Source organism: Dermacentor albipictus, chromosome 4, assembly GCF_038994185.2.
Source record: "Dermacentor albipictus isolate Rhodes 1998 colony chromosome 4, USDA_Dalb.pri_finalv2, whole genome shotgun sequence".
Taxonomy (NCBI): domain Eukaryota; kingdom Metazoa; phylum Arthropoda; class Arachnida; order Ixodida; family Ixodidae; genus Dermacentor; species Dermacentor albipictus.
This window is the reverse complement of record NC_091824.1, coordinates 14,432,788-14,459,339: the sequence shown is the minus strand read 5'-3', so window position 1 is coordinate 14,459,339 and position 26,552 is coordinate 14,432,788. Positions and strand designations below refer to the sequence as shown.

Here is a 26,552-nt window from a genome sequence, read left to right as displayed (position 1 = left end):
AACAGTAGCGCAAGCTTTCGCTGGCCGCGACTTCATCACGGCATTCTCGTTTTTTGCATGGTTACGCCAGAAATCGACGCCCTGGAGCGTGCTCTATTCCGTTTCCAATCTTGTGGCGCTACTGCGGCTCGGATGATCACGTTTGCCAATAGTAGCAAATAAAGAAAGGCTTTATGGATCAGGAAGAAGAGAACTCGTAATTGTCATAGCACTGGCGCCCGCCCAGCAAGGAAGCAGGTGGCGTTTTCTTAGAGGGTCGGGAGATCAGTGTCACTGACATGCTATATAATTTTCGTTTATGTTCAGTATCTACGAAAGTTTTTGTGAAGTTGTTGGGCAACATATGAATGGCAAGCTTCAATTTTCCAAACGCAAAATTGCCTTTTAAATCGCTAATTAAAACTTTATCTTTACCAGCTGCCAAGCTTTACATTCTGACAGTAGATGTGCAAATTCGCTTATCACAAGTTATCACTGCAGCACCCTGTGTTATTTGGTGAAGGAAATGAAACAGCCTGTATACCTGATACATTATCGTGTTCTGGGAATGAAAGCGAAGGGCGGCTGTGCTGGTGCCGACGACGCTTCGTCGAGTACCAGCCCGGCAACCGTGTTCCGGTATGGACCCCTATACGCCAACGAGGACTCAGTGAGAAACTACTACGACGCTATTTGTCACACTACAAGGTCATCCGACGTGTTGGCGTACTGGACTTTGAGGTCGTGCCAGATGGCATTTCGCATTCACAGCGGCGCCGCGCACGATCTGAAGTGGTCCACGTGGTGCGGCCCAAAACCTTTTACGGATGCTGCCGAACTTCCTTACTTTGTCATTTTCTTTCCTACGAGTGCTGTTGCTTATTACTTTCGTCTGTTTGCAGCATCGGGTCGATGCTTCTTAAGAGGGGGGTATTGACACGTGTACTTATCTTGATCGGGCGACCATGTTTCGCCGCCTAACAAATGTGACTGCACGCGCGGGACGCGTCTGCATGTATCCGTAGTTTCAGGAAAGTTATCGATGCTTCTATCTGCTGTCTGTTGTCACCGAACTTTGTGTTATCTGATTTCATCGCCTGATGCGAATGGTGTAGAACTTTGGAGAAGGCACGCGGGTCCCAACGATTAGTCTGGAACATTCGACGACTGCTGTATAAAAGCCGACGCGCTTGACCTGCTGATCAGTTTTTCGACGATCGCCGACTGTGTTCGCCGCTATCGTTTTGCTTTAAGTTTAGTCTGTTTTGTGGGCATAGGTTCGCCCAATAAAAGCTAATTTTGTCTTTAACAGTATTGCTACTGTGTTCTTCATACGGTCACCCCACGTGACATCTCATCACCCCACGCGACGGCCAGTGACGATATGCCACTGGCTGTCGGCTCCACGAAAGACAGTGTGAAGCGCATGGCGATTCTCGCTCCGACGTCAACCCGCTACCAGGCAGCTCATCCCAAGCCGACCAATCGGCTCCTCCACAACCTCTAAACACGATGCAAGTCACCGTTGCTCGTTCCACACGGCAGTCTACGCCAGCTAAGCTGTTGTGACGAAAACCATGCGGAACTTGTAATCCGCAGAAGCTAGCCGCTGCAGCTGCACACAAGAAGGTGTTGCAGATTGCCTCACCACCTGCCCCGCTGTAGACCCCGAATACGAGCCATTTTTACTACCGCGGGTGTGGGATTCTGCGTCGGCGTCCGACACCGTACCAACATATCCAAGGACTTAGAGCCTTTTAGGTCCCCAGCAGTCAGGGAAACTGCTCCCAAACAGACCATCCCCGGGACGCATATATGCACCGACGCAGCCACTCCAGAAATCCGACTTGTCCACGGACAGTAGCAGGGAGATGCTTCGCGACTCGTTGGAGCCACATCGTTGGTTGTCCAAGCAGTCGTTGGCCGAATTAACGGCCGTTCAGACCACGCTGAACAAAGGCTCGCTTAAGGACGTCATCATAAAATACTTGCCCGCATGCCACAGACGCTCAGAAGACCATACGCACACAGCACGCGGTTTTTCGTCAAGCTCAGCTGATTCGGGTGCAATTGCGAGCCTCGATCAGTCAGTGGCAACGTTAAAGGGCCCCTGAAACGGTTCGGACAAAATTTGTAGGCGCGTAGGGTACAGCTTAAGTAGAACATTCGCACCACAATTTAAGTGAAGCGTTACGTATTAATGGAGCTGCAAGCGATTAGAAGTTACCCTCCTCCCTAGCTATGCTTTTCCTCCTCAACTCGCTCGCCGAGCGAGCGGCGCTAAGCTCCGCCTTCACTGGTTCAGCGTCACGATACGACGTCACATCGTTCACTTCCGGTTGTTTAGGAGCACGCCCCCTCCCGCGCGAGACCTCTCCGCTATCCGCTTGGCCGTCGACCGAGCGCTATCGAAGCAGCGTGCGTTGCGAGCATTCTGTCGTAGCGCCGAACGTGTGCGGTACTCCGCTAAAAACAGGCAAGCTGGTCATTTCGGCAAATGACTGGAGGCATAAACTCAAGCTGATGAGGGAACTTTAGCGTAGACGTACGTGAGCAGCCTGATCGGTCTGCACTGTCCAGACACTTGCTGGCGCAGCGCTTAACCAGTCAAACAAAGCGCTAATATCGCTCTAACCAAGTGTAAAGCATTTTAAACATTTATAAATCAACGTGTCGATGCGAAAAATACACACCAGCAGCAAAGAATACACTTCGTTGCTGCTACTGTGTATGGTTGAGCTCTGTGCCACCAGGTGGCTGCACCGTGCAGACCGTTCACATTTGCCCTTCTGCTCATCTCGTGGCTCATCCCGGCACAGTCAAGCGGCCAGACCCTGTCCCCTTGCGCTTGCGTTTGCCCTAATACTGGACTCGCGGTTTGCAGGTCGCTAGGTTTGCAGTCCACAAGGCAACAAAGTCGAATCATAGTGCTCGCGAAAAGACCGAGACCGACTCTGACCGCGGAGCTCTCGTCAATATGGAGTACGTTGTAACACAAGCAGACGACACTTGCTGTGTGCCGGAAGTGCTGAAGTGTACTGAAAAACTATTCTTGTGTATTCTCTTTAAGGTATTTTCTTTTTACAAAAACAAAGTAACTAGCATTCCAACTATTACGAGCATCATTTGTTCACCATAAAGATGGAAAAATTATCGACCACGCGCCCTGGTCAGCCAATCAGATAGCTCGCCCATGTGACGTAATATGGGTTATTTGCATCATATGGGTAGGGGCAGCTGAAAATTCCGCCGAGCAGTGCGCTGCGATCGGCAGCGATGTGTATATTTAATACCTTATAATAAATTACACGTTTTACGCAGAGCACTTAGATGCATCAATTAATGATCAGAAGAACCTACTCTAACGACTCAGTACGTTTGTAGAAAATCGCCAAAATTGTTTCAGGGTCCCTTTAAGAAGAAACACGCGACAGTTGAGCACAGGACTTCGCTGTTTGCACGACGCGTCAGTGCGGCCTGCCGCGGTTCAGTGTAATAGATCTCCTGCCGTGCTCTGCCAAGTGCAACGAGGTAACCGTCGGCAAGACCTGTGACCCGAGCGCAACGCTCAGCGCCGACCCCTAGAGAAGCTGATTGCGCACAAGACGGCCTTAACGACTTTCGGTTAACGGTTCTTAGCTTAACGGTTTTCCATCACCAGCGCGCCCTCAAAACCACCTGAGCTATCTTCGGCAGCATGGCCGAGTGTAATGAAGACAAAGGTGCACTTGAGCTCGTGCGCTCGGACTGAGGGCACGGGTACAGGAAAGACGACGAGAGAGGAATATAACAGATTGCGCAAGGAACGCGTGTTGTGTACGTCTCGTCTTTTGCAACATATATATATTGTGCGTACGTGCGTGTGTGCGTGCTTGCGTGCGTGCGTGTGCGTGATATTCTCTCTACAGAAACGAGGGAAACACGCAAGAAATCAGTTTGCTGGCACCATGGGAGCATTGAATTATGCTGTTTAGACGACGAGTGCACTTACGTGCGATAACTGCAATTAAGAAAGTCACGTGACACCGGTGGCATATATTAAGAAGAGAGTACGCAGTCGTAAACCGTATGTAAATACATCAGTATGTGAGTGTGTTTTAGCCCTAAGCTACTCAGTAAAGAGCCTGGGAACCAAATGGGAAGATTTTGTGCAGTATTAACAAATTGCTCACCCAGGGCGCTTGGCGTCATGACGTCGTACTTGACTTTGGTGAGGCCTGCAGCATTGGCGGCCATCAGGCGAATTACGTACCAAGTCTCGGGCTGAAGTCCTCCCAGAAGTACATCGGGAAGGTCCTGTGTAGAGTGCACAACAACACAGAGCAGCCATTTCAAAAGCGGCGCAATATTTGACATATGCGCGGTACCCATGAGTGGTATTATGTGTTCCACTTGGGAAAGTTAGATGTCGTGTTTCGGAATAATCATGCATGTATGAAATGTTCTATTCGTACCTTTTACAAAAATAATAACGAGAATAGTACTTTTTTGCAATACTGAGACTGATAATAATATGTGGTTTTTACTCGCGCAAGGGCCTCAAACGACCAAAGAGCGCCGTGACATACGTTGATGGGTCCTCAATGTATTAGAAATACAGTGGCCAGTGAGTTGCAAATGGTAGATGCAACGTGGCTGTAAAAAGGTCTGAAACAAGTCACTGTCAATTGCCTAAAATGTGAGTATCAAAATAATTACAATGACTAATTGTGTGAGGTATGAGCAAAAAAGTTACGTTAAGAAGCGATGATATCATAAAGCGTATGCAAGAGCACTAGTGCCCCAAGGAGTCCTTGAAGCCGAGGGCTAAGAGACATGCGCTGTAAAAACATTTTGCACTGCTCCTGCAGCCTGCGACGCAAGGCTGCGCCACAGATAACGTAGCCAGATTATTTGTGTGGTGTTTACGTCTATTAAAAGCTCCGCTAAAATCTTCTAAAATATAAAAGTGTCTCATGGTTCAGAAAGAATGCTGGGTGATGAGAGGTCAGCTCACGATATGCAAGATAAAAGTACTTTTTACGTTGTGCTTCTATTTCAGGACACTGCACAAGGCTATGGAGGACTGTAAGAGTGCTGCCACACCTATCACATGTCGCAGGATCACTGCCAGTAAGGAGACAAGAGGGTGTTCCATAGGTATATCCTATCTATAGTCTGCAAAGGAGCACGTTCTTGTGTGCTGTTGTATTCTCTGATATCTATTTCGCTATTCTTCGTTTGAGCATATGTTTTTGACACTTCACTATCCCACTGCCGTTGCCAATATTTCCGCAGCTCATGGCACAGGAAAGGCATTAGGTCTGTGCGAGGGATGGCTACGTTTTTCTGCATATTCAAAAATTACTGACGTGGCACTTTCTTCTGCAGCTGCGTTGCCTTTTATGCCTCTATATCCAGGTATCCAGCATACTAGGATCACTTTCTTGCCCATATAAGCAGAGCATGACAAGCAGTACAGTTCGCTAAAAACTGAATTCATGTATTTTCTTAGATTCATCAGAGTTCTAACAACGCCAAATGAGTCTGTGAACAGAATTGCTTTTCGTGGATTCATTAGCTTTATGTGGTTAACTGCCGAGAGGATCACGTACGAAGCGGCTGTGAAAATACTTCTATGCAGATTTAGTGCACCGGACACTGAAAAAGACGGTCCCCAAGCTGAGTAAGCAACAACAGTAAGATATTTGAAAGCGTCCTTGTAAATTTCTGCACATAAGTACTTCGCCCGATGTTCGAGGAAGTGCGAACGTATATGAAGATGAGGTGCGCGTTTGAGAATCTCTACAAAAGACACATCGCGCTCAACAGCCTGCCACTTCCAAGGCGGTGGAAGTCGAGTGGGAGCCATTAGGAGATTCTCTTGAAGTAGTATGCTTGTTTCTTCAGCTGACGCTTCCAAAAGATGGCGAAAAGTAGTCCTGACGAACGGATGGTCTCGCTAAAGTCTGGCAGCAGATATGTCGCTTATAGTGTAAGGACATAAGTGTTCGACATCTGCCTTTACCCTCAGGGAGTAACATAAATTAAATACGCTCTTCGGAGATGCAGGGGCCATTCATGTGACTTAGCACACAGGCTTCCTACAGGGCTAGTCCTGAAGGTAACTGTTGCAGCCCGAATGCCCAGATGGTGAACAAAGGCTCCAACATCTTTCAAGCATTACGTGTTACAGAGTTATAAAATAAGGCTTCGCAGTCAAGACGTGACCATATAAGGCTTTTATATTAGCTAAGGAGGCATCTCGTGTCGCGTTCCCATGATGCGCCTGACAAGGGCTTCAACAAATTTAGAGCCTTCAGGCACTTCGTTTTCAGATACTGAAGTTGTGGCAGAAAAGTTAACTTGTGGGCTAAACTGATACCTGAGAATTTATGTTAAGAGCTCACAGGTACTCATTTTCCATTGAGATGTATCGCTCGTTTCCAGAAGAGGAGGCACGTGCTTTTAAAGCGAAGCTTTCTATGTCTCGCTGATTCGCCCGTGAGAGCTGAAAACGCTTTGCAGGAAAAATAACTTACACATCTGCATAAAACACTACAGTTTACACTCGCAGTACCGCACCAGCGTTGACTGACCGGTCGGTCAGTGCCTGATAACGGCGCGAAGCGACGAGCTCAGCAAAAGTAGCGCATGCGCACAGGGTTCACTGGACGCGCAACTTTCGTTGGTAGTCATGAGACTACTCCTGTCATGATTAACGCACAAGTTGCGTCTGCTAGGCAGGACACCACTCCTGTCATGATTAACGCACAAGTTGCGTCTGCTAGGCATGACACCACTCCTGTCATGATTAACTGAGCTTCTCTGCTTATCGGAGAGAGCAAGTGTGCGTGAACATCAGCTCATCATAGGGTCTGGAAAAAAATCAAATCTCCTTTCTTAATGAAAGTTCGTTGAACGCCAGGCTACCCAGACTAACTATATATATCTGCATTGCATTACCCACGTCACGCAATGCATTTCCGGCCGTCACCATGGGTAGGACGCGGTTGCAACACCCGGCAGAACAAGAGGCCACCGTACGCGAACGTAAGCGTGAGCGCGATCGTGCCCGTAAGGCCGATACCATTTATCGGCAACGACATGAAAAAGCCATGTGAAAGTGAAGGACGCTTGTGCAGTCGGGATGCCTACTGGTCTTGCGATCGTCAGCGTGTACATCAGACCGAACACATCTCGTTGTGACGCGGAAACGTTCCTGGCAGAAACGATGAAGTCCTTAAAGCCACACAATACGCCGATCCTCGTGTGCGCTGACTTTAACATCGATGTGGCGAAAGAGCACGGCAAATTCATCAAGAGTGTCATGTTAGATCGGTACTTGTTTAAACATAGAACGCTACAGAGACCCACGACGCAACACGGTTTCTGCATTGATCTCACGTCTGCAAACAGGCTGTGTCACGTTACAGTGGCAGAGCCTCTGACCGTCTACCACGGCAATCACAAGGCAATACTGTGAAAGTATAGAGTCGTCCTGGAACGTTCGTGTGCTTGTAATCAAGATCTAAACAAGATAACATGATCTAAAATAATGGCTGTTCAACTTAATGAATTGTGTTTTCATTCATCTTCAACGTTCAAAAATGCAGTCCTAAACAAGCAATCAAACCAAATATGCATAGCAATTGGTCGTTCAGCATTTCTTGGATTCGTTCCTTGGTTGTTGGCTTTCGATTTTGAATTTGATTCAGTTTGTATTGGGGGAAAGCTTCGCATTCGTTAGTTAAGAAAGCGGCTCTGATTCTTTTTTTTTTTTTTGGGGGGGGGGGGGGGCGGGCTAAGTCTAAATTCATTCTCGTCAGCCCATTTCGAAATCTTGTAGAAGCCAAGCTGCACCTGTCGCTCGAAAGTAGCAAGAATACAACATATCTAACCAATTTGCATATTTTGACGTGTACAGACAGTGAAGAAGGCAGCAAAACTGTGAATGACGAAACTTGCGTTTTATTGGGCGAACCTGTGCGCCCAAAAGCAACTTACGCTCAAAAACTACGATAGCGGCGAACACAGTGGGCGATCGCCGAATACAGTAGGCGATCGTCGAAAGTCTGATGAGCAGGTCAAGCGCGTCGGCTTTTAAACATCAGTCATCAAAGGTTCCAGAGTAATTGCTGGTGCCCACGTATCTTCCAGAAAGTTGTACACCAATCGCGTCACGCGATCAATACTTATTACGCAAGTTTCAGTGACAACAGACAGCGCAAAGAACCACCAATACCTTCGAGAAATTTCCGATTCATGCAGGCGTCTTCTGCGCTTTGCAATAACATTTGTTAGGCGGTGAAACGTGGTCACCCGATAAAGGTAAACAAGTACACGTGTCAATAACCCCCTCATAAAAAGCATCGTCCCAAAGCATCGTCCCAACATAAGAGAGCGAAACACAAGAGGACACCTAATAAACAAAAGTAACAAAACAACAAAGAAACAAAGTAATTATTAAAGGGAAAATCAGACATTCACCCATTCATAGCAATTGCTAGAAAGGCAACCCATACTGGTTCCTCGAAAGAAAAGCCTCACAGTTTTGAAAAAAAATTTGTCCTGCTCCGGGACTCGAATCCGGGACCACCACCTTTCCGGGACAGCCGCTCTACCATCTGAGCTAACCAGGCTTTTTTTTTCTTTATTACATGGAAAACAAAACTGAATGTGTATTACAAAGCGGACACAACTACACACTTAAAACTCAGGCAAACGCACGCATGCATCCAACAAGTGCATCCAGTCTGGCAGGGGTTCCTGCGCCGCGTACACACTTCTCACATAAGCAGCACTTTCGCGAAAGAAGGATTTTGTAGATCGCGGTCTTTCTGCCTGGCGATCACACAGTCTACTTAATGAGAGCAGCTTTCCGGGCAAGTTGGAAATCCATTACTTTATTGATATTGCGCGACAAAAAACGACACGGATGTGACAGAAGACAAGACTTCGTCTTCGTCGTCTTCTCTCACGTCCGTGTCGTTTTTTGTCGCGCAATATCATTTAAGTAACAGTCTACTTCTCCACAGGCTATATAAACCAAGTACTATGAACATGTCATAAGCAGGACCACCCGTAACCTTAAACGGTAGGAACCTATTTGAATATGGAGTCATGTCAATGTCCTTTTTAAGCGTCCGTTGGAGAAAGTCCCAAAAAATTACAGCGTCCCCACAGTCTATGAAACAGTGATCTATGGTTTCGGCATGTGGACAGAGTCGACAGTTTGTTGACCACGGTACAAAGCAACCACTCGAATTCAACCAAGTTCGAAAAAGGAGTGTTTCTGAATGCATTGAAGAAAAAATGTTTTTACTCAAGGAGGTACACACATTTTTCGGACGCGCTTAAGTACATTTTGATAAGGTCGGCCTAAATAAGGTGCACGATACAAAGGATCTGGGAAAATAGAGTCCAGCAGTGCCGCAGAAATTGCTTTTCGACTCGCAGTGGCTAGCAGATGGCAGGGCGAAGCCGAATTCGTCGACAACACGAATCAAAGGCGTAACGTAATAGTTATGCGGAAGCCCTCAAGGTGGAGAGAAGTAAATAATACAGGGAAAATGAGACATCCACCCATTCGTAGCAATTGCTAGAAAGGGTGGATGTCTGCCCCGTTCTAGCAATTGGTAGAATTTATATTCTACCAAGTCGTCGCCAACCTTCGAGCGGAGGTTCATTGCCTGCAAGAAGAGCTGTGGCGACGTGCAGCTGCCACGCCTGGTAAGATGCCCGTCGTCTATGGAAGGCATTCCACCTTTACCACTTCTACTCCTGCCTCAGCGCAACCTCATGTACCTGTATTTCAAAGCACACTTCAAAAATGAGCTGCCATTTTCCCACGTGATTTCAATTCCTCCACTCACAAAGCACCCGAGATTAAACAAAACAGCAAGAGTCTTGCCTCGGTTGGAGCCCAAATACTTCGATATTAGGTGTAGCTCAATACCCGCAACGACCTAGGGCTATTTTTGCATGTATGTTCAGCCCTGAAACAACGTCTTCCGATCCGCCGAAGCACTTAAACGTCTTCAATATTTATCCCTCTCCTGCCGGTGACATAGAACGGAATATCAGTAATATTCTTCTTTCCATGTAGCCGTCGACGATGGAGCCCTAAAGCGCCTGAAAGATCGTCATTGTGGCCAATGGGATGCCAGTTTGAGCCATTCCGTGGGCTCCTATACGATGATATGCTTCAAGCTTCCGAGATTACGCCCAATGATCAATGTATCGCGCAATTTGGAAATGTTTTACGAAAACACTCATCGTCGACTTCGCACAAATCCACGTTAATTGTTATGTAATATCATATCGTCTTCTTTTCCTATTTTTGGTATTTCTGAAGCTTGGCTCTAAGCGAAATTTCCTCTTCAGACTACTTTCCACCGCACTAGAATGTCTCCCTCAGTGATCGGCACTTCAGTGGATCTCAATAATTGCTATTGACAGTTCACTGAGGCACCACGACATAGAAAGCGTTCTGGAGTCCGTTCGGCTAGAAGTCAGCATATAGGGCTGTGAAAAGTTTTTAATTACATCTTTCTATGTGCCTAATATTTCCCCGGTTTTCTTTGATGAGGTTCACTATACCATTCAAAGTAATATCTTTCCACAGCAAATACAGAGCACTCCTTTTCGGTGACTTTAATACAGCTGGAATTGATTGAAACACGTTTAGATTATCTCATAACAATCATTACAGAGAGAATGAATTCAGTATGTTGGACTTTCTGTCCTGTTTCCTTCAGGAGCATTATTTGATATCTGAATCCTGTGACAACATATTAGACCTTTGCATCACGAATGATCAAGTTTTAGACGTCTCAAGTTCTGACATGTCCCTTCTGCTTCCAGATAAGCTTCATCCGACACTAAAGATAAATGCATCTCTGTCAGGCATGCGGCAGCGCTTCTCTAGGGGCATAAATTATTCTTCACCCCTTGCTTTCCAGCGTTCTAAATATGTTGATTTATATGGTTTCTTGTCCACCACCGACTGGTCACTGGTTGCAGACAAAACCAATGTCGATGACCAAGTAGATCAGTTTACGGAGCTTGTTTTCAGTAGTATGCGGAAATAAATCTCCCAGTGCATACCTGGTATGCATACTGGTATCTCGTCTGAAATCATAATTGCCCTAAAGCATAAAAATCGTGCACACCGAAAATCTAGAATTCCTGTGCGAACGAGTGGAGCGATAAATGCCGCTTTTTTCGGGCACTCTGTAAAGGCCTTTATAAGCGGGATCGAGACTCGTATATTGCAGTATTGGCAAAGCGCGCCTCCCACCGAGTGGCCCGCAGAGTCTTAGAAGTACATCCATAAGCACCCTAATAACCCCGCAGAATGTTTTCGCCTGCTTGACTCTAGCGGAGTAGAACTCTAAGCAGTAGCGGATTATTGTGCTGATCATTTCTCCTTCTTATGTTTCAACGCTGGTGTCAGTCAGCAGCACATGACGGTTCCTACATGTACTGCTGTATTGTTTGGTTAAAAGCTCATCCCTGAATACCTTAAGCGCTGGAAGCCTTCTCTATCCTGCGGCCCTGATGGCATCTCCTCCGCAATTGTAAAATTTTACGGCAGTATATTTCCTCTAGTATAGGCATCTGCATTTAATAACTCTTTGAATACTTTCACTTTTCCTCACATGAAAGCTGCTCGCGTTTTTTTTTGTATTTAAGACTGGTTGTAAACCGATGTCTCGATGCTCCGAAACCCGGTGCCAGGTCTAAAATTTTTGAGCTTGCTCTTGACAACATATTGTTTATTTACTGTAAAGAACGCGCTCATACCGAATCAGTATGGATTTCTGACAAGCTAATACACTATGACATATCTCGAAAGTTTCATAACAATGATCTCCGCGCCGGTAGTTCAAGGGGGCAGGCAAGTCCACCGTGACCTCAGCAAACCTTTTGATGCAGCCAGCCACTCACGGCTTCAAGTTTACGTACTTTGAGGTTCACTCATCAGTTGTCAATCTATTACGCAGTTATCGTCTTGACAAATCGTGTTAGGTTAACGTCAATGGCCAAACGTCTTCTTACATGGCAATTAGCGGTGCCCCAAAGAATCAGTATTAGGAACACCCCTTTCTTTATATTTATTAATAGAGAGTTTTAGCAGTGCCAAATTACCATAAGGTAAGTTTGGTAATACCGCACCGGTCGAGGACTGCGCATGCGTGCCCTTTACCGTACGGATAAACTTTCTGTACGGCATAGCACGGAGGCAGTAAGGCTCGGCTCGCACCGTGTTTTGCAAGCCCAGCCGCACGAAGCCAAAACAGCATAGGTCGGCAGTGTGGGAGAATACACACTTAAACTCACTCACCATAATTTTTCCAGGCCCCGCACTCACTCACGTTCACGCTCACCTGCACTCACACTCACAAGCGCCCACCCACGCTCACCCTCACCTCCCCTCACTTTCACTGGCACTCACTCGCACTCGCCCTCACGTCCATTCACAATCACTGGCACTCACTCGCACTCGCCTCCGCTCACACTCACTCGCGCTCACGCGTTTTAAATGAGTACCAATCAATGCGAGTGAGTGCACTCCTGAGTGATGGTGCTGCCCTATGTCACTCACAATTCATGTATATTCAGACCGAAGCTTCCTGTTTAGCACCTGTTACGTCTGGAGTGCGAGAAGGCAGTGTTTTGGGTCCAGTTTTATTTTTGATATACATGAACAATTTCATTTGTATCCCGATTACATGGTAACATCCGTCTATTCACTGACGATTGTTTTTCGTACCGCAGAATTAATTGCAATGATGATCACCACAAATGAAATTCTGCCTTTTCATGGTGTCAGGAGTGGCAAGTTACTCTGAATGCCCAAATAGAAGCAATGCTAACAGTATATAGCAAAAAATAGATGTCTGATTTTACTTACATTATTATTGACACACCTCTCACTTGTGTATTTCAGGGTAAGTATTTAGATGTCAATTTAACACGCGATATACGATGCGAAGCCCATGTTAAAACATAACCTCAAGTGGAAATCAATGTATATGCTGAGCACCAAAGCGACTCATTCTGAGAAAATGCTTCCGTCTTGCGCGAGCAAATACAAATCTGCTGGCCTACAAAATGCTTCTTCAACCAGTGCTGATATACGCCTGTATTCTTTGATTTACGTACACAAAAGAACTCATAAGAGGAAGGCAATAGGGTTGATTTATAATAAGTACAAATTAACAGATTCGTGGACTGAAATATTAAAAAGAGCCGGTTTATTACCACTGCAAAGTAGGGCGAAACTGGCACGAATAAAGTTATTTTTTCAAGTTATTCATAGTGACAAAACCATTGCCACATCCGTACGAAGTTCTTTGTATTGTTCCAGGTCAACACGCCACAAACACTCTAGAACGCCTAATAAGTACACCTTTAACTCAAATTGCTTTAAATATTCATATTTCCTTAAAACAATTAGGGAACGTAATGAACTTAGTCCTTTCTTCACTAAAGCTTTATAGTTAAACAAATTCATGACTTAGAGCGGCCGCCAACTTCAACAGCGTTCGCTCGGAGCTTGCCCCTCATTGATCATCGAGAAGGGAACGGCACGTAGAAGAAGCAGCGTAAAATAAACTAGTGTAATACATCGCTACGTGCAAGCGAATATCGAGCAAAACAGCACCGTAGTGTACGCCAGCAACTAAAAAGTTAGAAGCAGAGTTCTTATCTACAGAGAAGCATGCTCTTTCTTTATACCCCGTACGGAGTTCTGTCTTACAAGCACTGGAGTCTGGAACAAACAATTCCAATGCGTCTTTATGCTTTGAAGGACGCATTAGCGTTATTTGTGCACTCGCGCGAGAGGTGCCGTCCATTCCGTGTACTGAAATGAAGAACAAAATGAAAGCTATTCCGCGGCGTAGCGCGAGCGCATAAGGAAGGCGCTGCGGGCACAGACAAAAGCAACAACAAGAAAACAAGAACTGCGCATGCGACATGAGGGGGAGGGGGGAGGTGGGGGAAGCGGGTAGCGAGCCCGACAAGTCCCTATAATAATTTAAGAAAGCTGCTTTGGAGAGAAAGTGCCGCGCGCCCCCTCTTCCTGTTGCCATGACGAGGTAAACTACCATGTCAGCCGCCACTATCCTAAACATGTTACAAAAGTATCGCTCGCACGAAAGGGCTCTAACTTAAGGCCGCCTTGGCGCTTCCGTCGAAAAGAGCGGCTGCATTACCTCGACCAATGGGAACCATGCGGAGATTCACACGGCGGTCTGGAACACGAGCACGGTTGCCTAGAATACTGGGAGAGAGTTCAAAGCGCCGGCTCCTGCGTGAGGCTTTTGCGGGGAACTGCCACGCCGTGCCGCAGCTGTGCCGGACCCGTTAAAGTTTCTTGATAATATTAAGTACCGCCACTCTTTGAACTATGCCGCAGCCGCTCGACCTCCTCGCCTCCTCCTCGCCCGTTGCACGTTCCCCGCGCGGCAATCAGTTTTGTCCCCGTTTTTCTGCACGACAATTGGTCTCCCTATCGTTGCCCTTGGAAACGCATGGATGTGTAGTTTTGCTTCTGTTTTTCGTTTTCATTCCCGCCATTTTTCTCCTCAGCTCGGCTCGCTCGGCGCTTTAGCTCGGCGTAGCAAATGTTGTACGCTGTTTCCTTCTCTATGCCCTAGCGCTATGCCATTATATTACGCATACAACTGCAGCAAAAATCCCGAAGATCGTTATGGCATCTTTATGATACTGTAAGGAAAGCGTGACGGCTTGCACAGGAAGCAGTGGCTACATAAAATTGGCCGAAAGAACTTTGTTCTGAGAAAAAACGGTGTTGTTTGCGTGGTGAGGCATCTTTCTCCTATGCTCGTACCAAAGCATCCTGTGATGCTGCATTCTTTTCATTCTTCCGGCCTGCTCACCAGCGCTTCTGTTGCGGCAATTTGTATGTTGCATAAGAATGCGTTTGTCCTAAGTATGCTTAATATTCCGCGGCGGCTCCATCTCCTAGCACGTCGCCAACTGTTGTTATTCAGTCGGAAACGCAGCTCTATGGATTCCGTTTTCCACTGTGAACAATTACATGCGAAGATATGGCCTCTCGATCGCACTTTTTCCGATTGTTAGAACCCCTTGCTTGTTTTACTGAAAATAGAAATAGCGGCTTGTAGAGGAGTTATAATTTCTAGCTTACGTCGATTTGTGCGTCGGTCAGATACAGCGAATGCAAACCCTGAAAAAATTAGTGGCAAGTATACCCGTAGTGGATTAGGTGGATGGTGGATTAGGGACCTGTATAAGAGAATGATTAGCCAAGGTAATCAACGATACATTAGTGATTTAATGAAGGTTGATTAGGAAGGATTATAGTGTGTTAAGGCGGATGAAGGTGAATTAAAAGTTGATGAAGGAGTAATAAGACCGATCGTGGTGGATTAGGGTACATGAACAAGGATTAGGGAGGTTTAAGGAGGGTGAAGGAGGATTAAGCTAGATTAGGGTAGGGTAAAATAAATTAGGGTTGATAAAGAAGGATGAAGACCAATTAGAATGAATTGGGGTGGATTAGGTTTGGTGGAAGTGGGTTAGGGTGCAATAAAGTACATATGGGTGTATGAAGCAGGATTAAGGTGCATAAATGAGGATTAAGGTGGATGAAGGAGCATTAGGGTGGATTAGGGTTGATAATGGAGTACTAAGAGCGATTAGGGTGTATAAAGGTGGATTAGAGTGTATTAAGGAAAACTAAGGTGCATGACCCCTTGGTCATGCGCTTTAATTAGGGAGGAATAGATAGATTAGGGTGGATTAGGGTGGTAATAGATTAGGCTGGATTAAGGGGGATTGGGGTTGTAAAGCCTACTGTAATCAACCTTAATCCATACTAATAATTCGTGCGCTTTAATTGGCCTAAAGCCTCCTTAATGTAGAATAATCCATCCTAATTCATCATAGTCCACCTTGATCGACCTTACTCCACCCTTATCTCCTTAATACACCTTAATTCTCCTTAATCCACCCTAATCTTCCTTCATTCACTTTAATCCACCCTAATCATGCTTTATTTTAACCCATCCTAGCCCACCATAGTCCTCCTGAATGCACAATAATCAGGCTTCATCCACTCGAATCCATCTTCGTCGACCTTATTCCACCCTAATCCTCTTTAATCCACCTTAATCCTCCCTAATGCACCATTATCCTTCATTCAATCTAAAACACCCTAATCAACCATATTCCTCCCTAATGCACCTTAATACACTTCATTGACCCTAATCAACCTTCATCGACATTCATCCACCCTAATTCTTTATTTTGCCTTAATCCTCGTTAATAAACCTTAATTCCCCTCAATCCAATAACTAATCAATCATTACTTAACTTTGCGAGTCAGTAATCATCTCTTATACATGGCTGCACATGCTTTGGATCACTTCCTGCCTTTCCTCGGACACGTGATATTTCCTGTAGCTCACAACGGGACCTTGAAACAGACCCAAAGCTTTCGCTTAATAAGCCCCACGCAGAAAGATATGCCACAAGCAATACTAAATCAGTCGCAAAAAGTAAAGCATCTCATCATTTGGCTGAACAATTGCCTGGAGTATAGAAATCGCATCAAAGCTCATTTTACATCAGTATTCCCCATTCATACGGCTTTAAGAAAAAAAAACACCACTTCATAAACGTTGCCTTCAACATTATCGAATGCTGTTGTGAGCATTTCTTGAGATATTCATTACCCCTGGGGCGCGCAACTGCCCTAAAACAACACGCGTCGATAGAATGCTGCCGCCCGTCCATGGGAGCCCAGGAGAAAAAGCGTATCACGCGCAGCCGGCGGGCGAGGAGAATCGAGGGGGAAAGCGCCTCAAGGAGGAGAGTGTCGCCACTTTCAAATTATCAAGGGCTTTTAGGACCCATTAAAACCTATAAATGTCATCATCATCAACCTGGTTACGCCCACTGCAGGGCAAAGGCTTCTCCCATACTTCTCCAACAACACCAGTCATGTACTAATGTGGCCATGTCGTCCCTACAAACTTCTTAATCTCATGCACCCATCTAACTTTCTGCGCTCCCTGCTACGCTTCCCTTCCCTTAGAATCCAGTCCGTAATCCTTAATGACCATCGGTTATCTTCCCTTGTCATTACATGTCTTGTCCATGCCCATTTCTTTTTCTTGATTTCAACTAAGATGTCATTAACTCGCGTTTGTTCCCTCACCCAATCTGCTCTTTTCTTATCCCTTAACGTTACACCTATCATTCTTCTTTCCATAGCTCGTTGCGTCGTCCTCAATTTAAGTAGAACCCTTTTCGTAAGTCTCCAGGTTTCTGTCCCGTAGGTGAGTACTGGTAAGACGCAGCTATTATACGCTTTTCTCTTGAGTGATAATGGCGACCTGCTGTTCATGATCTGAGAATGCCTGCCAAACGCACCCCAGCCCATTCTTTTTCTTCTGATTATTTCCATCTCATGATCCGGATCCGCCGTCACTACCTGCCCTAGGTAGATGTATTCCCTTACCATTTCCAGTGCCTCGCTGCCTATCGTAAACTGCTGTTCTCTTCCGAGTCTGTTAAACATTACTTTAGTTTTCTGCGGATTAATTTTTAGACCCACTCTTCTGCTTTGTCTCTCTAGGTCAGTGAGCATGCATTGTAATTGGTCCCCTGAGTTACTAAGCAAGGCAATATCATCAGCGCATCGCAAGTTACTATGGTATTCTCCATTAACTTTTATCCCCAATTCTTCCCAATCCAGGTCTCTGAATACCTCCTGTAAACACGCTGTGAATTGCATTGGAGAGATCGTATCTCCCCGCCTCAGGCCTTTCTTTCTGCCTGACGCCATTAAATGTGTGTTAATGCAAATTAAAACCTTTAGAGGTGAGGACATCTCCCCTCTCCCCCTCCTATGCCGGCGCTGCTTCTCTCGGCTCGTTCCGGGCGCCGACAGTGGCGGCACCTCGACTGGGTACAGCTAGGAGACGCTCCCAATACCCTTTCCTTTGGCGCGCAGCGCACTGCGCGCCTGAAGGATTTCGTTGTGGGTTTATGACAGGAGAGGTTCACAAGTGAGTTACTCCAATAACTGCCAGTATCTACGTTGCGCTGCTTTATCGAAGCTCCTTCCACTGCAATCACTTCGATTGTGGTGTCAACGGTGGACGTGGTGTGCGCAATCGAGCTAACGAAGCGTTTTTTCTCGAACGGCGCTTTTTGATCAGCTTCATTTGAAGTTCAACGTCACCAAGAGAAATTGGAACAACATGCGATTTGTATGTGGATATTTCCTATTTATTTTTTTTAAACACGGACGTGGGGTCTAGGCTTTATACGAACCGATGGTGGTGTACACTTCCATATTATATTTAGTCAAAGACGTGTTTGCTCGTACTATAATAAAGCTTGGTAATGCATCAGGCCATATTTTTGGCTTTCAGATAGGTCTCCGGTGAAGTGATCCTAAGATGAATAAGCTAAGATTTGGTATGACACAATTATTTAGAAATGATAGAAGGCATGGAAGATAATATGCGCCGAAACTTTCACAAATAATCTCGAAAATAAGAACTGCTGATATGCCAGCCAGCCGTGTTCGTAGCCAGAACAATTTTATCAACGTCGAACGCTGAAAATGGTCTGGGTCATTGCGCGCCCATTCCTTACAGGTTTCTTTTACCCGACCTATACGCGATAAAAATGTTTCAACCAACTTAGATTTGCACGACATCTTTGGACCCAATCTAATTTCGGCTGTTTTCAGCGGGTGTACGTGAAGAATCCCGCAAATGCAAACACAAGCGCCAATGTGCGCTACATAAAAGCTACACCTGCACCGCGAGTAGCATGAACAGCGGGGGTTCAAACGATGAGAACCGCTGTTTTAGTCTCGAGCTCGTCAGCAGAGCCCAACTCAAACAAAAAACAAGAAGTACGTCCAGCAATGCGCGTCACATCAGTATGCAATTCGCGTCACTGAAAGGCGGGTCGAACTAAGATATGAAGTGCAACTTTCATGTCTGAGCCCCGCAACGGTTTCAACTAGAACGAAACGAGTGCGCCAAGCAATGTGTGCAACATCACAATAAAGCCTGCCAAACTAGAAGCGTGAACAGAGAGGCTCAGACCACATGAAGCACGGCTTTCGTACAGCGAGTGAACATATACAACTACAACCGCGCCGAACGTCAGTTAGTGCGAAGAAAGGCTGCAGACGCTCACACTTCTCATCAAATCGTCCGAAAAAATACGAGTGACTTCTTATGAACGGCCACTTTCCCCAGAAATGCGCGGCTCCCGCGCATTTTCAAAGTTTGCCCGGCCGATCCTGTGCAGCCATGTCTTTCAGCAAGCCACGTTGCTTCTCGCGGATGGAATAACGAAAAGTATTTCTCCTAGTCTCCTCGATTGTTGCACCCATATGCACAACATAGGCTCGTGGTGGTGGAAAGCATTTATTAAGAAAGAGAGGTGTGGACTCGCGCAGGAGCCCTACATACTAGGTGGAGTCCCTAGTCTGGGACCCCATTGGTCGAAGCCGCCAGCCTGGCCCGCTTGCAACGCCGCAATACGTAAACGGCGCCAGCACTAGCGAAACACTGCCCAGCAAAACTCCATCGCCAGATACCACCCGAAGCGCGATTTTGATACCCGGGAATGGCGCCGGCGTCTCTTACGGACCAAAAAAGCGCGTGCTAGCACTTGACCACGGCGCTTCGACCAATAGGGTGTCGACTCTCCGGAGGCGTGGCAGGTGAGAGAGAAAGCGGCAAAGTTCAGAGGAAGTCGTTACTTTTTTTTTATCCAGGGGTTATGGGACCATTGGGCTTTATGAGCTCGGGAAGCAAGTGGAAAGCCAGGGGCGTCTCATACGCGCTGTAGCTTTCTTGCGTTCAGTTTCTACGCAAGACACTTCGACGCTATTTAACTTCAATGGTGCGGTACGGCATGGAACTTACCCATCGTTAAGCGTTGTCTTAGTGCTGGAGCAGCAAGATAATGGAAAAATCAAGTGCCGAAGGGCATCAGCGCGGCCTAGTTCCGGTACTCGAGTTCGGAAACGGCAATGTGGGAGCTGTGCGTGCGTAGAAACGCGCAAAGTCGCACGCACAAGGAGAGAAACAAAACAAAGGCATTCGCATGGGTAAGTGGGCAAAATAAGTGATGCATGCAACAATTAAGAGTAACGAAAAGAAACCTAAATTGCTCGCGCAGTCAACTGCAGTACATACGTGCAGTTACGGCTCCGCTCAGCAATACGAGCTTTCCAGTCACGGTTGCCAGAAGTTTACAGCCATATCCAGTTGTCCTCATTCGACAATTTCTTAGCCTAGACTAGTACTTTATTACCCAAGGAGCGCCGAAAGACAGCTTAAGGGAAACGAGATAAAGAGTACGGACAGCCGTGGCGCCGTAATCGTGTTAGCTTATCTCGCTTCAGAGATAGCGTGCAGCCACGAACTTCGCCGTGCTTAGACGAAGCTTCTAATAAATGTAAACATTAGAAATAAAAGCAATGCCAGGTAAACTTTATTCCGCTAGGTTTTACACAAAATGTGTCCCACAGAAGGAGACATTACCGATATCCAGTTAAAATTAAAATAACGGCATAGGCATACCAGCATTTTTGCTGTATAAATTAAATAGGTGCCGAATCTAAAATAGGTCGAGCAATGTACAAACGCAAAAGTGTTATTTCGAATACCTTAGAGAATGTTCAGGAACACAAACCTGCTCTATATAAATAATAAATATAATCAACAAATATGAAGATCGCCTATATTCCATGCCTGACAAAAATACAACATGAGACAACAAATATTTATTATAAACAGCTACAGAGTGGACGTTTCGGAGTATGTTGGGGTTAGTCATGCATCGGCTTTGTGTCTTTCTACATGTGGTCACTGCACATCAATAAAAAATATTCATCCGAGGTGCTGGGATTGCTTCACCATAAAGGCTGCAATAGATGAGAACATTTAAAACAGATTCAAATAATCCAGCCTCACGTAGCCTTAACTTCAAATATTTTCAAGATTCACGGTGATTAGCGTTCGCGCGTTTCAGAGACTTTGCAAATAAATGGAGACGAGTAGTTACACAGAAAGCAATAATATCAGCGGTAAGTCAGTGCTGAGAGTGGCAGCACGCGCAGCTTCCGCTTTTTCCAGATGAGTTCAATACGGTCCATGCATCACGCTTTCGTGATGAAGCTCCCGACTACTGAAACACCTTGTGAAAAAGTTCCCAAAACCACTGACAAATCTCAAGAGACGGCCAGATGGGTACAGCAAGCCTCCCCTGTCCCACAGCTAGACGCGTGTAATCGGTTCCGCTTAGCTGGCTAACATAATCTTTCTTGGTTAGTACAATATCGCGACAGTGTTCACACTTTCTTTTCGGAACAAACTTCATAGTTACATAGACGCAAATGTAAAACATGAGACTTTCATCAAGTTTTTTAGGCAAGCGTTCGGCGTGACCCGGTGCTGCACCGGAGTGGTTGCCTTTTTCGATCAGCCTTTCGATCAAGCCACATTTTCTGGCTTTGCACCACCCGCATTATCTTGAAATCATCACTGGCTCTGAAGTGATGCAACGATGCAATGACCAGCACTGCGGCAGAGGCGCGTAACAGCGGAATGAGTGAAGAGAAGAAAGTAAAGAAACATCGGGAGCGATGATGCAATGTGGGGACGACATTATGCCGCATATGAGAAGCCAGAAAGGTTAGGGGACTCGAAGTGATGATTTAATGCGGAAGGGACATAACTAAGATTACGCCCCATGACTAAATAAGTGCAGGGGCTTTACGCATGATAATTCAATCAGAAGAGAGAAAGGAGCAAGGTCTGGAGTTGATGTGACGCGGAGACATGCGCTCAACCCACCAGAAGCAGTGAATCTTACATCTGCGTCATCTACATTTGTCCGGCCTCTCCTCCTTTTAGGAAATTTTCCTTTATACAGATTTCTTTTCTACATTGAAATGAATATATAACTATTACTGGCCGAGACATTTACGGATTTATTAAGTGAAAGTTTAGCTGTTACAACAGCCTTATTATACAATCCCTGAACCATCTCATAAATCATCAACATGCAAGTTGTTTTATGCTATCATATCCAAATGGCCAGCCAGTGGGATAAGCGTAATTTGTTGGCTAATGAAGCATTGTTATTTAAAGTAGTGAGCATTTATTGTGCATGATGCTGTTATGTGAGTTTGCATTGAATTACCACCCTTGATGCAATGCAAAAAAAAGTTGACTTCTTCATAAGGTCTCTTTCTATTATGTAATTACAACTCCACATTAATTGATCAACATGTATATTTGCTATGCACGAACCAGCGAGTATACAGAATACCATGCTAAATTTACTTTCATGTTATGAAGGAAACCGCAGAGCGCCGGAGGCCCTCTTGTAGAGCAAATCCAACGCATGAAATCATCATCATAATCAGCCTGGTTACGCCCACAGCAGGGCAACGGCCTCTCCCATATTTCTCCAACTACCCCGGTCATGTGCTAATTGTGGCCATGTTGCCTCTGCAAACTTATTAATCTCATCCGTCCACCTAACTTCCTGCTGCCTCCTGCTACGCTTCCCTTCTCTTGGAATCCAGTCCATAACCATTATTTGCGATCGGTTATCTTCCCTTCTCATTACATGCCCTTCCCATGCCCATTTCTTTTTGTTCATTTCAACTAAGATGTCATTAACTCGCGTTTGTTCCCTCACCCAATCTGCCCTCGTCTTATCCCCTTAACGTTACACCCATCATTCTTCTTTCCATAGCTCGTTGCATCGTCCTCAATTTAAGTAGAACCTTCTTCGTAAGCCTCCAGGTTTCTGCCCCGTAGGCGAATACTGGTAAGACACAGATGTTATATACTTTTTACTTGGGGGATAATGGCCACCTGCTGTTCATCATCGGAGAATGCCAGCCAAACGCACCCCAGCCCATTCTTATTCTTCTGATTATTTCAGTGTCATGATCCGGATCCGCAGTCACTACCTGTTCTATGTAGATGTATTCCTTCCCGTACCACTTCCAGTGCCTAGCTACCTATCGTAAACCACTGTTTGCTTCCGAGACTGTTAAACATTACTTTAGTTTTCTGCAGATTAATTTTCAGACCCACCCTTCGGCTTTGCCTCTCCAGGTCAGTCAGCATGCATTGCAGTTGGTCCCCTGAGTTACTAAGCAAGGCAATATCATCAGCGAATCGCAAGTTACTAAAGTATTCTGGATTAACTCTTATCCCCAATTCTTCCCGATCCAGGTCTCTGAATACCTCCTGTAAACACGCTGTGAATAGTATTGGAGAGATCGTATATTCCTGCCTGACGCCTTTCTTAAGTGGGATTTTGTTGCGTGTTGATTTTGTTAGATTAGGATTATGTTAGCGTTTTTCCAAGATTCTGGTACGCTCGAAGTCATGAGGCATTGCGTATACAGGGTGGCCAGTTTTTCTAGAACAATCTGCCCACTATCCTTCAAGAAATCTGCCGTTACCTGATGCTCCCCAGCTGCCTTTCCCCTTTGCATAGCTCCCAAGGCTTTCTTACTTCTTCCGGCGTAACACGTGGGAATTCACATTCCTCTAGACAATTCTTTCTTCCATTATCGTATCCCATTTACTGACCGCTAATTCCTCCAATAGCACTTGCAGGGTCGCCTCACTAGATAACCTTAAGCGTTGCCAGGTTCAGCTCCCAGTGGCAGCCTGTCCGAATCCAGGGATTCTTAACACCCTCTTCTGTGTCGCAGGTCTGACCGCCGCTTCGGTGTCGCAGGTCTGGCCGGGGTTTTGATTGTTGCATAGATATAGGAGGTTGTGGCCATGCACTGGACATGGGTGGCCAATCCTGCTCTGGTGAGGGAGTGCTTTATCGGTTCTGGTCACCGGGATCAGGCCACACTCCAGGCCTGTTTATGCAATTTTATCAACACGCGGTTTTTTTAAAAATCGGGTGGAAAATTGCGCGGCACCGGGATTCGAACCACCGTCCTCTGGCACGTGAGGCGGATGCTCTACCTCTACACTACCGTTGCACCACCTACGCATGAAATAAAAGAAAGTAAATGAAAGGCGCAAATCGTCAGCATGAGCAAGCCGTTTATTTCAGCTTATTCTATTTTGCAGCACGGAGGTATTTTGAAATACCTCCGCTCACAATGATGTGCGCGCTGAATGTGCGCCAGAAACTGCCCCGCAAATGCGGACTATTGCGGTGACAAGCCTGCAAGCATAGAAGGAAATATACCAAATCCCCGTATTTACAGAACACAAACGCGTTCTCTGTGTTGCGGCTCGCTACAGTATTATCTTGCACTTACGTAGTGCACTACAGGAACTGAACTACCGCAATGTTGGCTAATAGCGACCAAATATCAAGCGCATATCAGACGCCCGCCACATTGGCGCAGCTTCCATAGCGGAGAAAGCCCGCGGGTGAGGCAAAGCAGTGCGGCGGTGCTTCACCCTCCCAGTATTCTAGGTCACCCTAGCATGGTTTGGTCTAATCAGGAATGCGGCGCATGATCGGACCATGAATGGACATAACCGTCGCATGCGCGCACCTGCAAGCACCCGGCGCCCACTTGTCGCGTCGGCAGACTGCGAGATGGGGTGAGCGTCCGAAGAAAGAGTATACGCGCCGCTGGTACACACACGGCTCGCATGACTCCCATCATTCGTGCATCTGCGACTCCTCGGCGCCTCCCTCGCTTCGCGGTGCTTTGGCGCCGTCTGCAAGGTCTCCCCATGCCTGATTTAGAATGTCTCTGCGCTTTGCACTCGCACTAACAGTTGCCACACGAGCTAAGCGCAACATTAACTTTGCGGGAAATTAATGTGCATGCTGAACAGTTTCTGTGAACATTTTTTTTAAAGAATCTGTACCGGGATTTTGGTTGAATAATCTGATCGCATCCTGTGATTGTATTTTTCATTATTTCTATTTTTTTAGTCGTACCAAGCGTAGTGCTACTAATATTATGATGTTTTAATTATGCTAGTGTTTTAGTATTTTCAGTTGTATAAATTCCTTGATTGTGCTTCTTTTGTATATATATGTATGGCCTCCCTGCATTGATCTCTTATGAGATCGGTAGTATGCCTAAATGTGTAAATAAAGGCTACGCGACTTCCGCTAGCCTGCTTGAGCGCGTTCAGTCCGCGCACTTTTCGCTGCAGGAAAGGAAATATTTTCCACCCGTGGCCCAGCTAACAGTGAGAATTCAGCGGAAAAGCCATTTGCACAATAAATGCTGAAAACACGAAAAGCTATAAACTACAGCAATGTGGCACGTGCAAGTTTCGCAGGGCTGAGGAAAGTGACCTGGCTTCAAATCACTTCCGACTAGCAGCAGACAGTGAACACAACGCGACAAAAGAAGAAAGAACAAAGAAACGCAGATATTCTGCCGAATTGCACTAAAATCATTTGCTTCGATCGGGCAGGCTAACAGCGCTCTCTCATTGTTTCTCAAGTATTACACAATATAGTATACGATAACAACACTTGCGCAAACAGCAGAACTTCTTAATTAATGTCTCATCTCGCGTAACTCTATGAAAGTTGCCCTACGCCTCCCGAGCGCCGTAACTGCGACGGCGCGTGTCAAGTGACGAGTGGAAGCCCGCAAGGCCTTTGGGATGAGGAGATTTGTCTCTACGCTTAGTTTTTTCAGTCCTAAAGAAACTGTTTAATTCGAACATTTTGCAGATTTTATTTCACTTTGCTACAAAAGCAGTTTTGGGCGGAAATATCACAAACATGGTGACAGTAAAACCCCAAAAATTATTAGCTGGAATGTTCACTGAATCATGCGTAATACACACCATAAAGGCGAAATTTTAATATACCCCAATACACTCATTCACAAACACCACGTTCACTCTCATATCCACTCACACTCACAAGCACTCACTCACATTCACACTCACCTGGACTCACTCACTCACGTCCACAGTACTCAGTCACGTTCACACTCACCTCCACTCACACTCACTGGTACTTGCTCGCACTCACACTCACCTACGCTCACACTCACTGACACACACTCGCACTCACACTCACCTACGCTCACACTCACTGACACACACTCGCACTCCCTTCCGCTCACACTTACCAGCACTCACTCACACTCGCACTCACTTCCGCTCACACTCACTGGCGCTCACTCACAGTCGCACTCACCTCCACTCACACTCACTGGCAATCAGTCGCACTTGCGCTCACCTCCACTCACACTCACTGACACTCACCCACACGCACTCACCTCCACTCACACTCACTGGCGCTCAGTCGCACTCGCACTCACCTGCATTCGCACTCACTGGCATTAACTCGCACTCGCGCCTTTGAAATGAGTGTGAGTGCGCCGACCTATGCAAAGCAGTCAGAAACTGGCGTCGGCCGCAGAGTCCACGCCGTGCATGGTCACGTCTCACGTGCGTGTTTTACCATGATAGGATCAAGGCACGAGTTACCTTTAACGCACCTTCTGTGGCGCGACGGAGTGGCACAGCCCTTCTGACCGGAAGGTAAACTAATGTTCAACTGAACTTGTGGCCGCA

The 26,552-nt window shown here is 46.2% G+C and overlaps 1 protein-coding gene across 2 annotated transcripts in view; it reads right to left on the bottom strand.

The window, feature by feature from the left end:
* Nucleotides 1–26,552, bottom strand: part of LOC135917152 (cell adhesion molecule Dscam1-like) — a 1,023,231-nt gene that overhangs the window by 474,811 nt on the left and 521,868 nt on the right. For both annotated transcript variants that reach the window (XM_070536836.1, XM_070536837.1), the window contains exon 33: nt 4,152–4,275. In XM_070536836.1, coding sequence (XP_070392937.1) covers nt 4,152–4,275 — 124 coding nt within the window. The remainder of the gene's footprint in view (nt 1–4,151; nt 4,276–26,552) is intronic.